Source organism: Heterocephalus glaber, unplaced genomic scaffold, assembly GCF_053883595.1.
Source record: "Heterocephalus glaber isolate CG9 unplaced genomic scaffold, H.glaber_assembly_v1.0 deba00000122, whole genome shotgun sequence".
In the NCBI taxonomy this organism is placed as follows: domain Eukaryota; kingdom Metazoa; phylum Chordata; class Mammalia; order Rodentia; family Bathyergidae; genus Heterocephalus; species Heterocephalus glaber.
In genome coordinates this window covers 77,563,850-77,581,708 of record NW_028258138.1, presented here as the reverse complement: position 1 = coordinate 77,581,708, position 17,859 = coordinate 77,563,850, and the positions used below count along the sequence as shown (strand labels likewise).

Below are 17,859 nucleotides of genomic sequence, written 5' to 3'. Positions count from 1 at the left end.
CAAAAATTGCTAGGAAAGTGAGTGGGAAGGGAGAGCTGGCCAATCTCAGAAATGTGGCTTGCCCAGGCAGACCAGCTGCAGGGCAGATGTGGGGGCTCTTGACAGTCATGAGTTTTTACAAGCCAGCAGTAATCACGGCCCTGTGATTCCTCCTTGATTAGTCTGGGGCCACAGTTTGGCCTTTTCACCAGCCCATTCTGGATCCCTACAGCCAGCTCCTTTATGAGCTGCTTGCTTAATTTCCGCTGACATTGTGGAGACCCACTTGATAGCTTACCCAGACCGGGTGCTGGAGGCAGGGCCGAGTTCCAGAACACCCGGCATGTGCCCACTCTGCCAGGGCCTCTGTGGCCCACGACCAGCCTGCCTGCGAGGTGCAGGGCCAGTAAACCTCCTCTGCTTCCTTAAGTCTAAGACTACTCCTACCTTATGGGTGGTGGAGCTCCTGAATGCTGTGGTGTTTAAACTGTGCTTTATGCATTTCAAAAAGTATAATTTAATTTTATAAAGCCTTAGCCTCTCTTCACTTTATCTAGGAGGGCTACCCTACCATCCTCTTAAGTGACAGCTTAGAAGTGTGCTCGTCACACTCCTCGTGCTAAAGGACTAGGGTGGGTCTGGTTCGCCACACTGTGCAGAATGTTTCGTGGCGTCACTGTGCATGATGAGATGCAGCTCATGCCTCTGGAGAGCCCAAGTGGATCTGACGACAGCCAGAATCTGTTCAGTGAGATGAGGCCTCCTCTCACATTCAGCTGGCTACCATGTTGCTATAAACTTTCTCCAACATCCGTTTGCAGTGTCTGTACTTTCCTCCTTCTACACCAGTCGGAAGAACTTTGGGGAACAGTTTCGGTCTATGGACCACACTTGGAGTCTCTCACTGGAGGGTGATGCTCCACCTATATACTTCCCATGTGGCCTGCTGCTATGAGTGTGCCCCTGAGGCCCCTCTGATAAAGGTTTGGTCCCCACAATGGCACTCTTGGGAGGCAGTGGGACTTTTACCAGTGGGGCCTGGTGGGTGGTTCTGATCTCTGAAGATGTGCCCTAAAGGGGACTGGGGATCCTGGTCTCTTCCCTCTTTCTCTTTGCTTCCAGCCATGAGGTGAGTGGTTTTGTTCTGCCTAATGCCCCTGTTGTGATGTGTTGCTCCACCACAGGCTCCAGAGTAATAGGGCCAAGAAGTTATGGACCAGAGCCTGCAGCACTATGAGCTTTTTCTAAGTTGATTTTCTCAAGTATTTTGTTATAGTGATGGAAAGCAGACAAACACTTGCATTGTGCTCAGTACTGGGATGTCATGGTATGACTTGGGGTCTGCCCTCATGGCTTCACATGGCTCTAACATGCAGAAGAGATAGTAACTAAACACGAAGATGTATACAAAAATTACTACTTGCAATAAAGCCTCCAAAGAAATGGAAAAAATCTGAGCATGATGATGCATGCAAGTAATGCCAGCACTGAGGGATCCTGAGGCAGGAGGATGGCAAGTTCAAGTTCTGTCTGGGCAACTTAGTGAGACTTTATATCAGAATTAAAAATAAAAAGGCTGGAGGATGTAGCTCAATGGTAGAGCATTCCTGGGTTCCATCCCCATGCCTCCCCCCAAAAGAAAGAAATGGAAAGAGAGACAAGGTGTAGGAGGATGTGTAGTATCTATCCTAAATGGGGTCATCAAAGAAGGCCCACTTGCCACCTGACTGTCAGAGGACCCAGCCACCAGAGGGCAGGGAAAGAACAGTGCAAGTAGTGGGAGAAGCAAGTACAGAGCCCCTGAGGAGGACAAGAGCTTGGTGTGCTCCATAATGGAGGGGGGAAGTCAGTGTACCATACAGTGTTGAATGATGGGGGAGTAATAGGAGCCATGGAAGGAACCTGCTGAGAGAGGACCATATAGTACTCCACAAGGTCCTTTTCTCTTCCAAGACAGACTCATGAAATGCTAGGCATGTATCTAACACTGTGGAATGTTTTGCTCTTGTTTTTAAATCTCATAACTCTGTGGAGGTTACAAAGCTCCTTGCTACTCCAAGTATGGTCTGGAGCCAGCCACAGCCGTGTCACCTGGCAGTCTGCAGACATGCAGCTTCCCAGGAGGGCCCTAAACCTACAGGATGCACTTGAGTGAGCTCCCAGATGACCTTTACATGTAGTGAGGTCTGAGAAGCCTTGGGCTGGGGCACTGGTTCATAAAGGTGGCTGCAGGCAGTCACCTGGGGAGTCATTTAAAGTGAATTCAGTACTCTGGATTCTGCAATGTGGAGCACTAGATTCAATGAGGAAAATAAGTTTGGTTCTCCCTTCTAGGACCCAGAGTCTGCCGCTTCTAGGAAGAAGGGAGGACTATTTCTTCCTCTCCCGAAGGCTGGCAGAGGGCATATCTCAGGCCACTTTGTGGGGAAACAAACATCTCACAGACAGACATGAGTACTCAGAATTTTGAGTGATGAAGCATCCCCTGGTCAGCAGTGAGGGGTCCAAAGCAACAATGAATGCCCTGTACCACAGTTGGAAGACTGAGGCCCGGAGAGTCTTCACTTCAGGAGCAGATTTGAAACAAAGGCCACTCCTACCATTTTTGCAACCCTCCCCTCTTGCTACCTTGTCTTCGAAATTCAGGAGCTCTTAACATAGCTAATGTTTACAAAGACAGGAAAACACTCACTGGACTGGAAGAAGCACTTACCAGTTTCTGGGTAACTCCAGGGGGAGCCCACTCATAGGTGATGGTGTCAAAGGTGGGGTCTTTCCCAGTGGCAATAGGGTTGGTCATGATCATTCGGTTCCTCTTGTAAATGCGGATGCCATCCCCTCCTTTCACCCTGGCAGTGAGGGTAGAGTACTTGGAGTCCATCAGCAGGCGGCCAATTTTCCGATCATCTTCCAGGTCAGAGGTTAGGCAGTGGTCTTCCTGGCTGCATTTGCATGATTTGCATATTTTCCTGGGGTGTAGGGAGGGGTAGGAACAAATGAGATCAACCTCCAGGAGTGAGACCTGCCAGGGGAGCCTCTGCCCCTTTGAAAGCAAGCTCACAGACCACCTTTGTTAACTTGGAAAGGCAAGCAGCAGACAAATGGTAACTTGACACAGTAAGACTTTAGAGATCAGGAAACCTATCAGTCTATCTGTAAGGAAAGCAGGATGTAAACATTATTAGAGAAGCCTGCATTGCCAAGGCAAAGGCTAATTCATTCCCTACTGATATTCTAGAGCTGGAGCTTCTTTGGCCTGGGGCTTGAATCTAGCCCACAACCTGCTTTTTGTAAATAAAGTTTTATTGCAATTCAGTCATGCTCATTCATTTACACACTGTCTATGGTTGCTTTGGGGCTAGAATGACAGAGTTGATATTTAGCCATCTGGCCTACAAAGCCTAAAATATCTGCCTTAACACAAGAAATTTGCTGACCCTTGCCCTAAATACTTATTGACATTGTCTCCCAAGATTTATAAGCTTCAGAACTCCAGCAAACCTTAAAATGCTTTAAAATGCACCCAGAAGTGAGAACCCAGTGGGAATTTTCTTCAAGAAACTAGTGGAAAGGGCTCAGAGAGAAGGGAGCAAGTTGATAAAAGCCCTTCAGCTGGAGAAATGGATGTCTGTAGGAAAGCTCTGTCAGGAGGCCGGAGAAGGAAACATATCTTGGGGAAAGTTCAAGTTCACTTGAAAGCCTGATTCATCCCTCTGACAATTAAAAGCATAAAGTGTTTGGCTGCTTTGTGTCATGCTGTCGAGGTTTAGAAACCCAGAGAGTTCCACAGTGTGAGAGGAAAACTGCTCCCTGCCCTTGCCAGCCTGTCACCATAGGCCTGCTGTGGTATGTTTCAGATCCTGCAGGCTGTGCAACTCAAGAGCTTGTTAAGTAAAGTGAGCAGTGTCAAGACCAACCACAGGCATGAGGAAGGCCAGGCAGGGCGGGCTGTGCCGCAGTTGTACTATCACAGCGTGGAAGGTTGATCGAGTATTGTACTGCAAATACTGACTGTGGAGCTAGCAGAGGCTGCTTCGATGTTCTGCATCAATGATTCTTCAACTTAGGTCACTTCCATCCCCCAGGAGGTATGAAGCAATATCTGGAGATATTTTTAATTATCCTAGGGATGATGGAGGTGCTCCTGGTGGCACTGTCTAGTGAGCAGGACCCTGTGATCCCCAGCACAGCTTCCCGCGTGGAGAATTTTCATGCCCCAAATGCCAATAGTGCTAGGGTTAGGATGCTGTCATCTACATGGAAGGGAATAAGCCCATTGCAAACTCCAAGCTTACTGACAGGACAGGAGAAGAAGAGAAAAGCATAAGGGAACTGTAACAGAAAGCAGACTAAGGTTGGGCTAGGACAGAAGTACCTCTGGTCTGGGGTGTTTCTGGCCCAAGCAGCTCTGCGGGATATTAACAGGTGACACACAGACAAGGGCTTAGCACTCCGTAGTCATGAGCTGGGGGACATAGTGGGCTAAAGAAAGCTAAACACTTTCCTTTAGCATAAGGCTACTCCTTGTCTTTGATACACTGATGTGCAGTGTGGCATCGCAAATGTGTCTAAATTCACATTCAGTGAGCAGCAATGTGAGAAATGTTAAAGCCCATGATCTCAAGGATTCATTCTAGTACAACAAAAGAAAGATGACCCTAAGGGTGGACACTGCAAGACAAGGGTGAGAAGTCTTCTCAGCCTCCTAGGAAGGGGTTGCCTGTTGTGAAAACTGGGGCTTTTTATTCATGACCCATAGCATCCTCTTGCCTCTCCCTTCAGTAGAGGAAGGCAAAGACAGTTCTAGAGGGTGTAAAAGCAGCAGCAACAGAAGTGGCAGGAGGGGGAAGAAGGAGGCAGGAGAGGAAAGCCCACTGTGGGAGGATACAGGGCAGCCCTGACCCAAGCCCTCCACGTGCTGTCTGTCCCTCTGTCCCCCATATATGGAACTGGATGAGGAAAATTCCCTGTGTTCTTTTGGTTAGTGTGGAATTTCAGGATGCTATTAGAGATGTTGGGAATGCAAAACATTTTGAAATGGAAAATGTTAACAAATATGAGATGTTCTTTGAGATTGCATCTACATTATTTTTCCCCTTATTTATGTTCTTCCAGACACACTGCTATGCTAGGACTTTATAAATGAGAAAGGCATCCTTCCCACTCTACCCTATCTTTTTCCAGGGACCCAGATTGCTGGAAACACAAATACATTCCAAAGGAGCCTTGATAGTATGAAAATGGCCATGGTTGCAATCTTCATTCACAGCCTAGAATTGGATTCTGTGCTCTGATGGTTACTGGAGGGACTTCCCTATTAAACTAGGCTGGCTGGCACTATTATAGGCAATTAATTTAGACAGAAATTAATATACAGTCAGAGAGCAATTGGGCTCTCAAGGAAGGCTGTGAAAAATAAAGACATCAGAATTATGGCTGGAGGCACATCTGAAGGGCAGGCCTCAAGATAGATATGTAGTGGCCAGACATACCTGCCTCCCTGAGGGATAAGCAATACCTTGGAATTATACTGTAATTAACACCACTTGGTCTAGGAAGTCCAAATAGGCATCATTGCCCAGGTGGGTATTCAGAGCATCTGGACCCAACCCTTCCCCCAAATGCCTCCCTATACCCTTGCTATGTGAGTCACTTTCCTATTTGACCAATATTAGATAAGCAGCTATATTTGTAATCCTATAGGTTGATTACAGTTTGACCTATATTATACACACAAACTCAGCACATCTGACATCTAACAGGTTGGGAGTTATATTTATTCTGTATCAGTATATTGGCCTTTTAAGTGGCTTTCAAACAATCAATGGTATGAAAATTGGATCATGGAGGTGTTTGATAGGATGTACCACTAAGGTTCTGTGGTGTCCTGGCTTCAACAGGGGTTGAATTTAAGTTCCTGTTAGCATTGTTGGAACCAAAGACAACATTTGATATGCAGGATCTATAACTTGCAGTCTGTATTTCTCAAAGAGAAACTCACTTGATATTCAAATCATTTGTAGGATGACAGGCTAATGTAGGGATTAAAATCTTGCTGAGACTTCTGCTGCTAGTCATGAAGAACAGGGTCAAGAGTTGTTCTCTCTCATAAATAAGCAGAAAACCAGACAAATTATGTAAAATGACCATTTTCAGATGTTGGCAAACAGGCAGCTCAGCACTGTGTTTCTTCACAAAAGGGGAAATATTCAACTATCTTGGTGGGTGCATTTAGGGAACATTTCCTTTTCCCATGAAATTTACAATGCGATCTCCTGGCTGTCTTGAAAGAGCTCAAGAGGAATCAACAGTATCTGAAGCCCTGGTAAAAAGATATAAGACCAACAGGGTTTAAATGATAGTTAAGTGGACCTCCTTCAAGGCCAGAAAGAGCTACAATGGTAGAAATAGAAGTATAGGGAGTTCTCTTCCCGAGTGTCTTTTAGTTGTAGAAGAAAAGTTTGCATTGGATGGGTTAGGTAAGCTTGAAGGGCCCTTCTATCCAGAAGATCATGTGAGCTCCTCTGAGGTTGAAGACTTTCAAGGAAGGGAGTTAATGAGTGGTCTCCTGCTTTAAAAGCCCACAGTCTACCATATTCCAGAATAGTGAAGAGCATGGGATTATATTTTATGCAGATCGGAGTTCAAATTCTGCCATTCAGTAGCTATCTCCTTGTTACCCACTTTCAGTATCTTGATCTATAAAATGGAGATACTAATAACATTACTGCTTAGGGTTATTCCAATATAAGAGATATTACTCAGTTTAAGTGACATTTTTTGTATTTGCCAGAAAATAGCTCTGAACTTTGACCCCCTATTGAGTGCTCAACAGACACTATGGCACTGACAAAATAAGGTCTTTGCTTCAGTGCTCCAGAGCTTAGGGTCCCTCTCCCAGGGCAGCATGGACAGTCACACAGGCTGTGCCCTGAACAACTCCAGGAGACACCATATACACAGGTGCTGGTGTGAATAATGCCACAGCATTGTATAGTATGGCAGCCTCAGCATTGCTGTCAGAATCCTCAGTAAAAGAGAAAGAAAACCTCTGTAAGTCAAATTGGATCCTATGGCCTTCCTGTGGGAATATAAATACCAGATTCTGGACTTAAAGGATTGTGACAGAATGACTTTTCCTTCTATCCCAGGAGCTACTCTTAGATCAGGACCTACCCATGGGGTTGATAGTACAGTGGGGTGAGATCAAGCCTGGCCACTAAACCCTTGGGCAGATGATCCTATCTCAAAGACACCCCTGCCCATCCATCGCTTCTCACAGCAAACCTTGCTGGCCCCGGCTTGTTGGCTTCCACCTTCAAATGGTTTAGGAAGCACTAAGTTCCTTCTACAAATCTGTGCTCCCCAACACCTTTTCTGAATTGGGCCCAGCAGGAGAGCTCTCCCTCCTCAGCTGTCCCTTCCAGTGATGCATGCATCCTAAGCAGTCCCAGCACGGGAACCTACAGGGTTCCCAGAAAGGACAGCCAAGACATGAAGGCAGGCAGAGTACCCCTCCACACCCATACTAAATCCGTTACCTCCATGAATGTGGCTCGAAGCCTGAACACGTCCCCTTGCATCTCAAGCAAGCCACAGCTCTTGCTGACTGCTGCTGGCCCAGGGACATCTGGAAAAGGAGACAGAAGAGGGTGTTTTCCTTTCAAAATCTTGGACCAGGAAGCTTGACCTCTGAAAGACTTGGCATACCAGCAAAGGGACTGTGTGGGGTTCAAAGGACTGAGATCAATAAGCCATCACTAACTGTTTACCAGGAACAGAGAAGACTGCTGGAAATGGGGCCATAGGGCTTGTAAATGTAGAAGGGTGGGGTCCTTCCCAATAAAAACAAAACTGGGACTTATTCCCAGCCTCCAGGGCAGTCATATAACACTGAGGCTGGCTGGCAAGGCTCTGCTGTGAGTGACCATTCTTCCTTTCCCCACACCATTACTCCTCATTTCCCTGTCACAGGAATGGAATCTTCCAGCGAGCATCTCCTTTTCCTCATTTAGTTCTAACTTATTGATAGCATGTAATTAAACCAAAGCTACAGGCACAAGCAAATGTATATGTTGCCAAATGTGTATGGCTCAAGGCATAACTTAAATATTTGGCTAACACACTGAAAATCTCATGAGCATTCAGAAATCTCCTTTGGAAGAAGAATAATGCACATGACAAGTTTGACTATTCATTACCACCCAAAGGTAACAAAAGCGCATTTGGCAGCTGCTGCTGTGTTTAGACACAAAAAGCTCTCAAATAGGGTCTTGAAATGCATCTTCCCAGACCTTGCCAAAAATGCAGACCCTCTTGCCGTATGCCAGCCCCTGTGAGCCAGAATTTGTATGTTAATCAGGTTCCCTGGAGGTGTGTATTACAGTAAACCTGAAGGAGTGATGGGTTGGCCATTTATGCTGATCTGTGGATTGAGAAACATCTACCGCTCCATTGCTTGTGAAAGCAGAGAGGATTTGATTCTGGAGCACACATTTACCATGCTATTATCACAAGAAGGGTACAGTCAACTACAGTAATTGTACAATAATGCAAAGGAATACACTGCTCCTTCAAAAATGCATTGAATCACTGACTATTTAACACCCACTAAATACCAGGCACAGGGATGAGATCAGGTGGGCCTTAGAAAAACTTGGTCTAGGTCAGCAGGAGGAGAGTAGGAAACATATACTAATCACTGGATTTAGCAGTGGGGAGGGCAGGGGAAGGGAAACTGCTCATTGTGTAAGAAGAGCAAGGTGTGGACTTTGGAGCCTAACATGCTTGGACTGAAAATCTAGCTTTTTGGCTGTATGCAACTTATTATTGGTTGCATGGCCCTGGACAAAATGAGCCTGTTTCCTTACCCACCAAGTGGATATAGAGATAATATATGCAAAATACCAGACCACATTAGGCATGAAAAATAACTATTATTTGGTGGTAGACTTCAGAAGTACAGAGGAAGATGTTAATAAACCCTAAGAGAAGTGTAGGGAGACGTTTAGAGGAGGGGACTTTGGATTGGGGTTGTGTAGGATGAACAGGCAGATAATGGGAAGAGGGCATGCCTAGCACGAGGAAGACTTTGGGTGCTGGCCAAAGGGTGAAAAGACATGGTGGGTGGGATGAAGTAATTGGAACATGCTCTTTGGAACGTTACTAGTTTACTCTGTTTGCTTATAGGGGAAAAATTAAGTAGAGAAAATTTTAAAACCATCCTCATTGCCAATGTTAGAATTCAGAGATAGGCAGGGAGAAACTGTTCTCCTTCACAGTAGCTCTCCTCTACAACCCAGATCTTGCCATAATAATGCCTGCTCCACATCTCCTGCTTGTCACCTTTTACACCCCATCTTCACACACTATGCTCTCCCGCTTTGTACACACTCACAGCTCTAGGGAGCAAGGGCTGCGTTGCCTGAATTTGGAGGGAAGCATGTCTGTATTTGTGGCTGCTCGGGACTAAATCTGTGTTAAATGTGAGAATTAAAGCAACTCTCAACTTTTCATCCTACAGTGGGCCTTTTCATTCACAGGTGAAACTGTTCCCTAAGGCTATTAGCATACAACTCTGTTCTTTTCCACACCTTCCTGAAACTTTGAATTTTACTAGTTGGAATATAGTGCTGTTTCCACACTTAACATTTGATTGATTCCAAGTTTATTTTGGAAGGTACATAATTTATGAACAAGGCCTCATTGTTGAAGTATTTCAGATATACCCAGAGGCCTAGAAACAGAAAGCTGTGAAGAGAGCATTTCATAAGTGGTACAGCACCCGGCAAGCCTGAGCATTACTGTTCATCTAATGAGAGGCTGATTTAGCCATCATCCTGCAGGAGATTAGTTCTGACACTCGACCTGGAGAACCACACTGTCTTGCGTCTGCTGGCTCAGGGTCTGGTTTAGACATAGTGACGTAAAGCAGAACAGACTGCAGAGCATCGGCCTGTGATGGTGACAGCCTCACAGTGCCAACGCTGGCATTCACTGGCTGTGTAACTGGAAGAGAGTCATTTCTTAGTGCACCCTAAGTGTCTCCCTTTTAAAATGAGAACACTGGCCTGGATCAGGGTTATCCAAATTGTATTCTGCAGGATATAGATTTTTTTGGTGATGGTACAAAGTGGTTCGTGGGTGGGCAGGAAGGAGGATTGCATAATCAAATAAAAACAGTGGGCACTGGATGTACAAAACCCCTGAAACATTACAGTGCCCCCCTGTGCTCAGAGCAACAGGAGAGGGGGAGAGCAGGCAGCTATTCCATGGGGAGAGATCTCCAGTGTGCATTTTAGTTCCAGTTTTCCCCTTTCTTCTGCTGCACTTAGGCTAGCAACTGGACTTGCTGAGTCTCAGTTTCCTCTCCTGTGTCATGGGGATAAAGGAATCCAACCTGCCTCATGAAATTACCATGAGGGTCAAACAAGATGCTGCATGGAACAGACTTAGCACATTTATCATGCACTGAGTGTCATACTTGCCATTACATCGGGTAAAGATGGTTTGAGAGTCTTTGAATTAGATGTTCTCAAAACATTTGTACAGAGCTTTGGCATTCTAGAGGGCCACAGAGGAACTACTTTCCTAACTGCACACCCCATAGGCTTTTTCAGTCTTCACTTTGTTTCTTGGATATAAGTATTGCCTCCTTGATTAGATTTTTTTTCAAAAAGAAAAAAGGAAAACAAAAAGCCTACAAACATTCCATATTTCACAATTATTAAGGAAGTTAATCCTGACCTTTACTCTTGATTAATTCAGTAGGCAAAACTGTTTCTAAGTGGTGTGCTACCCATCACTTGAAGAATACCATCATGAAAAATCCCCCAAACACCACGAAATCCCAGCGCAGTTAGGCAATTGATGGTACAGAAGGTGTGACCTACTGGGGCTAGGACATCAAACAAAACACAGAAGCAGGAAGCAGGAGGGCTCAGCCTCCATCCTGCTAGTGAACAGTTTTCACAGTGACAAAAGCCTACAGAGAGAGAAAGAAATAGCCTTGCAAGAAAGAAACAGATTGGTCCATCAGGCCACACTGGCAGCTGCCCTCCTGGCAGTGTACTTAACACAGCCAAGCCTTGCTCACTATGTGCCCTTTGGCCAGAGCCACACAGCCCTACTGTCTTCAACTCATAGAAAATGATGATCTGTTTACTGAGGAGGGGAAAACTTCAGCCAGAAACAGAGCTCCAAACAAGACCCTCTGTTTTATAAACAGTAGGTTTCTCTGATGTAGACTCTGTCTATTGACAGATGGCACCACATCTCCCACTGTCTCCCCGTAGCTGAGAACAGAAATGGTTTAAAGGAACCATCATTTAGAAAAAGCTTTCTTGGAATGAAGCAGCTAATCTGTCCTTTTTCCTGGGAGGAGGAAAAAAATGTTTTGACAATTTTCTTTGGCTCAGGTTAGTAGGATGTGGTTCATCTGCTGTTGTCATGGAATTGAACCATGTCAGGGACTTCTAAAGACTCAGATCATCCTGGGAGGCTGTGGCGATACAAGGAGCAGGGGTGGCTGAAGAACCCTTTCTCCTTTAAGCCTGGCCTTTAGGTGAACCCCAGGGGAGTCTTAAAAGATGGGGTGAGGGCATTACCAAGAACAACATAGCATTGAGAAGAGGAGGAATTTAAAATGGGAAATGCAGTGTGCAGTGTAGGGATGAGCATGGGGTGTAGAATTAAAAAATAAGGATTCTCTCAGCTCAACTTCTTCCTCCTTATGTGACTCACTTTCTTCCTCTAAAAATGGATTATTCCTGCCATTTTTTGTCTTAATAAGGCTGCTATAAGCACCCTGTAAGCATAAAAAGTTATTTGTCAAATGAAGTATTTAACTTTGTTTTAAAAATTATCCAGAGATTTGAAATAATGCAAACAGGTACGTGGCACACCCTTTCCATTTTATGGTGACAATATGACCTCCCTTGGAGGTACAGTCATTATTGCTTGTCAACAAATGTTGAATGACCTTCAATCTGAGCGGGGAAAGGCAACTTGCCCATTCAGAATGGTCTGGATTGGAGCTCCTCTGGAGGAAGGGATCGCCTAAGTTTACCCTTACCCTTACCCTGTACTGGCCTTTAATACAAAATGTTTGATCCTTCCCAATGATTCTGATAATAGCCAGGAGCACCCATCTTTCAGTAGAAAGCTAATGGACTGTCTAGATTTGCCTGTGTCTGTTTAATGTTCAGAAGTAGGTCTTTTACTACTAAAACCAGAAGCCAGGGACAAACCAGCACAGAGCTGGTCTCCTTAATTCAGTGAGCTTCCCAGGGGGTTCAAATTGATGTGCTGGAGCTTGGTTTGAACAGGGTATTCCTAAATTCTGAAATCCACATTTTAACTTAACCAAGTGTGCTAGAGTTCCATTTTTCAGATATTTTGGAAACCTCATGCTTCTTAAATAACTCACCTGAATGTCGGATTAAAATGTAGTCAGTGCTAGGAAGGAGAAACACAGCATGTCTGTGGCTGCACTTTAGTGGGTTTTACCCTGGCCTGGGTGTATATAGAGGGCAGTACTTTCCCAGTTAGTCAGACACTCTGTTAGCATAAAAGTCACATGGAACCTAGTCCAAGTGCATAGTCTGGTGCAGCAAGTGTGCAGTGAAGCTGACATTGCATAGTTCTACCAAAGCCCTTGGGGAAGTTAATGCTGCTGGTCCAGGACCCATGCTTTGAATAGCAAGGGTCTACATTAGTGGTTCCCAAGTTTCTCTGCATATTAGAATCCCCTGGGGATCCCAATGTCCAAGCTGAATCCAAGGCTAATTTAGCTTCAATCTCTGAGGATAAGTTACAGGCTTCAGGATTTTGGAAACTTCTTGTACAAAGGATTCCAACAGGCAAACAAGTTTCAGATCCACTTGGCATCACCAGTGTAAACTCACCTGTTCCAACTTAGACCTTAGGGGTTCCAGCTCACTGGCTTCATGACTCTTTGTCCTGAACTTTGGCACACTATTGGTGGGAATGTAGATTGGTATAGCCATTATGGAAAGCAGTATGATATTCCCCCCAGATTAAAAATAGGGCAGACATACAACTTGACAATCCCACACCTAAGCATGCATATATATATATATATATATATATATATATAATAAAATCAATGTCTTGAAGAGATATCTGTGCTTCCATGACTACTGCAGCACAATTCACAATAGCCAAGATATGGAAACAACCTCAATGTCAACTGGTAAATAAGATGTAATATATGCTGCTGTGGCTGGCACAATGTCCTGAATTGATTCAAAATGTTTATCCTTCACAGTCATTTTGACTTTGGGGAAAACCTAAAAGTCGAACAGTGCCAGATGGATGAAAACACATCTTAATGTTTCTATGGGCCAGCCTTTCCTTTGGATGGCACTTGGCAGCTGCATTCATCATAATTTTGATAAGACATTTTTGAATGACAATCACAAAAGAAGACTTCCAGAACTGCTTCAGAAAGTAGCAAGAATGATGAGCTAAGTTTATGCAAGGCAGAGAGGAGTAGTTTGAGTGGCTTTAATGGCAATATGTCCTTTACTGTAAATAATTTTTCAATTTAAATATTCACTGTATTTTTTGATCACCCCTTTTATATATACAATGGAATATAATTCAGCCTTAAAAAGAAGTAAATCCTGCTACAAGTGACCACCTGGATAAACCGGGGGGATATTAAGTTAAGTGAAATAAGACGGGCACAAAGAGACAAATATTGCAAAGTCTTACTCATATACAGAAACTATAATAGTCGAACTTATAGAAACAGAGTAGAATGTGGGTAAAAAAGGGCTGGGGATTGGAGAAAATCAAGAGCTGTTGGTCAAACTCTATAAAGTTTCAGTTATGCAAGATCAGAAATTCGTAGAGGGCTAATGTGCAGCATTATAACTCTAACATTATAACTCTGTATAACTGGGTTGTATACTTGAATTTGCTAAAGGGTAGATCTCCGTAGTTATCCCTAGAGCAAGGTAACTAGGGAGGTGATGGGTGTGTGAATTAGTCTGAATTGTTCACAGAGAATACGGATATCAAAACATCCATTTGTACATTTTCAATATGTGCAACTGTGCCTGAATAAGAGTAAAAAATCAATCTCCCTCCTCACATTCAGCACAGGGCCATCAGTCCCTGTATGGAGAGTGTTTCAAGCAAGTCTGGCTTAGTCATTTCACTCTGGTCACATCTGCCCTGGCACAAACCTGCCTCTACCTCTGAGTGCCAAATGTAATAATTCTCCTAACAATAGGACAGAGGGAAGCCACAGCCCTTCCTTCTCCTAAGACAGTCACTGCCTCCCCTTGGGGCTCTTGTGACACTGAGACCCTCTGCCTCCCTGAGGCCAGGGGTGGTCCCCACACCTCCCCAACTCCAGGCCAAAGAAGGCACTGGGAGATCCCACCAGATGAGGAGCCCAGCCTGGGAACACACAGGGCCTAGAAGGTCACAAGCCACATGGAAAGTCATTGTATTTTACTTTTATTTTTCCCAAAGAAGCCTGACTTGGGGGACAGTGGTCTGGTGGTCTGGTTGGGAAGACTTCTCACTTTTTCACTTAAGAACCCAGATTTGTGGGGCATGGTGGTGCACACCTGTAATCCCAGCACTCTGGGAGCCTGAGGAAGGAGGATCCCTAGTCTGAGTTGGGCCTCAGCAAACTGGCAACTTAGCCAGATCGTGTCTCAAAGTAACAAACAAAAAACAGAGCTGGGAACTTAGCTCAGTGAGAAAGCCCTGAATTCAATCCCCAGTATAAAAGAAAAGAAAAAAATCCAAAGGTCTTGACAACTACCTGGACTTCCACTTTTTTGAAGCTCTTCAACAATAGAAAAACATGTTGCCCCAACAGTACAAAATCTTAACAGGGTAATGAAACCAAAACCCCACTAATACGCTGTCTCCAATTGCTGCTCTTCGCATTTGTAAACTGTCCTCTCTGAGACAGGTCCTGCATACAGCACAGGAGCAGGCCAGGGGACAGGAGACACAAATGTGAGGTAAGGCTGGTCTCTGTGCTCTCAAATGCTGGGACAACCCACATCTTATTCATAATATAGTATTTTCCTGAAATAATATAAAACAAATGCTCCATATGTTGCATCTCCCAGTCTTGAAGCAGAATTATTATTCTGCTTATCTTCTGGCTCCTTCCTCACCCACTTCCCCAAGCTTTGAGAAGACCCCAAGCTAAGACTTTGGGCTGTGGCCAAGAGAATCCTGTTTTCTCAAATATGAAACAAAGGAGTGGTACTTGTGGCCCAAATCTGGAGGGTTCTGTGTTTCATGAGGCCCGAAGGTGACTGGGTCAGACTACAATGACAGCAGGTAAAGGGGGTGTAGAAATGGCTGCTGTCTTTCTTTCTTGAACTACCTTTCCCCACCATCTGACCCAAGTCCTCCACAATCTCATGGGACTCAAACATGGAAATGCCTTTGGACAAAGTGCTGCCTAGAACCACACTGAATCTTACACAGCCAGCAGCAGAGACCTTGTCTACATTAGAGGACATGTGACAGACATTCTTTGGGAAGTTGTATTACCAAACCTATGGTGTCCAACCCGGGGTTAGTCCTTGAGCATTTTGATTCTTCCATCTAGACAAGCACAGATGTGAAGAAATCCCTTCAGTTTAAAGATCCTTCTCCTGAATTATGTAATGAGGATGAAATGCATAGACTAAACAAATTAAAATTAACCCTAGTGATCTAGTACTTGGGATTCTATGGAGGCAAAATGTCTTGTTTTTTGGGGTTTTTTTTTTGGTACGAGGGATCGAACCCAGGTCCTTGCGCTTGTGAGGCAGGTGGCACTACTGAGCTAAATCCCTGGCCTTGTTTTTTTTTTTTGGTACCAGGGATGGAACTTGGGACCTTGCACTTGCGAGGCAGGTGCCAGAACCACTGAGCTAAATCCCTGGGCCCCTTGTTTTGTTTTTTAAACCAATTTTATTTAAAGCAACAGGTGAGGATCACAGTTGGTGATGCTGAGCTGATGGCACCCCTGCCTGAATCAGCAGGATTTCAGGTGAGTGGGTGATTTTCTTAGGTGGTTTGTGTGTGTCAAATTTATAACATAGATTGACTCTAGTTAAGTCAAGTGAATGTATCTCATATTGCGGGGAGCTTGTGATGTCTCAAGATACATTTTAAACAAAAGAATACTTTCTACTCTGTATAACAAATGATATTTTCTTTTAAATTGTTTAGTTTTTTCATTCATGCACTAATTTTTGTCTCTTAAAATAGTATGCCCACATTCAACTTTAGTGCAATTTGGATGTGGGGCAAAATACACCATGTTCTCCTTACTGTTCCCCTCTTTCAGTTTAATGGGTAAGATTAAGCTAAAGTCTGGGTGTCCAGGAAGGAGAAATAAATTCACAGAAGCCCAGCATGCCACTGGAGAGCCAGTGAGATGTGAGAGTGACACAGGACTCAAGATGGTTTCAGGGGTGGCAGAAGAAGCCTGGTGCCCAGGTCTCTGGCACCTCTTGTGGCCCAGCCTTGTGTTTCTCAGGCTCCCAGCAAATTATCACATCACTTTCTGAGGGAGGTCTTTGATGCTCCTAGACCAGGTACCCTTGCTCCCCGTCACTGCAGTCTCCTAACCACCACATAAGCCCCTTTATGGAGCACAAGGGTGTAAGTGAAGACCACTGAGGTTCATATCATCTGTGAACAAGAAAAGGTTAATCTGGCTATGAAAATGGAGTAGAAAGAAAATCCACCCATATGCAGAAAGGGAAATATTAAATGGAAGGCTTCCCTGTTCCAGTTCCTGCCCTTGCCTTCCCCTCTCCATCTCTGCCAGCCGTGCTTCAGTGACCTGAGAATGGATCCAGACAGAAACACAGGGATTCCCAGGCCCAAGGCCTTTTAACGAAGTGCGTGGGCACCTACCCTCAGGGAGGCTGACAGTGGCCATGATTCTAAAACCATATCCCACCACAACTGACCTCACTGCCTGCATCCTGAAGATGTCTTCCTGATTAAAAACACATTAGAGTTATCTCCCCTTTCCTGTGGTTCTGTTTTCTATGCTTTCAGATACCTGTGCTCCACTGTGATCCAAAAATATTAAATGAAAAATTCCAGATATAAACTATTCATAAGTGTTAAATTGTACATTTTTTCTGGGTAGCATGATGAAATTTCTCACCATACTATTCAGTCCCACTGGGATATGAATCATCCCTTTTCCAGTGTATCCACACTGTATATGCTACCTGCATGTTTGTCGCTATCTTGCTTGACAGATAGATTCTCATAGTGCTTGTGTTTAGTAACCCTTACTTAATAACAGATCCGAAGTACAACAGTAATGATGCTGGCAATTTTTTTTTACAATGTATTGTTATAATTGTTCTATTTTAGTAGTAGTTTTTGTTGATCTCTACTGTTCCTAATTTATAAATTAAACTTTATCATAGGTATGTATGCATGGGAAATCACAGTATATACAGGGTTGGTACTTTCTGTGGTTTCAGGCATCTATGAGGAATTTTGGAACATTTCCTCCATGGATAAGGATAGACTACTGCATTGCAATCACAGTTCACTCAGTTATCTGTGCTCTGCTAACTAACTCTACTCGTAATGTCTGCCTCTCCCCACACTATCACTTGGCATGTAATGGAGCAGACACTGAGCATGCTGGGCTAGCCAAGAAAAGGGGTTATCTATTCCCCTTTCCCTCTGTCTTTTTGATAATTTCCCTCTTTTGAATATTTAACTCTTACATGAAAAAAATGAGGAATGAGGTAACAAGACTCAAATCGGGATTTTTTTTAAAAAATTGTATTCTTAGAAACTCTTGATGGGGGAACATTGTGACAGAGGAGCTACGGCAATTCTATGAAGTCATTTGTG

At 44.3% G+C, this 17,859-nt stretch overlaps 1 protein-coding gene across 2 annotated transcripts in view; it reads right to left on the bottom strand.

Annotated features, from left to right (window-relative positions):
- Lmcd1 (LIM and cysteine rich domains 1) overlaps nucleotides 1-17,859 on the bottom strand; it is a 59,604-nt gene that overhangs the window by 23,216 nt on the left and 18,529 nt on the right. Inside the window, exons 2-3 of one of the 2 annotated variants that reach the window (XM_004835253.3) lie at nucleotides 7,521-7,609; nucleotides 2,693-2,948 (exon numbers count right to left, since the gene is read on the bottom strand). In XM_004835253.3, coding sequence (XP_004835310.1) covers nucleotides 2,693-2,948; nucleotides 7,521-7,609 — 345 coding nt within the window. The remainder of the gene's footprint in view (nucleotides 1-2,692; nucleotides 2,949-7,520; nucleotides 7,610-17,859) is intronic. The other variant, XM_087216644.1, reaches the window with a different exon arrangement.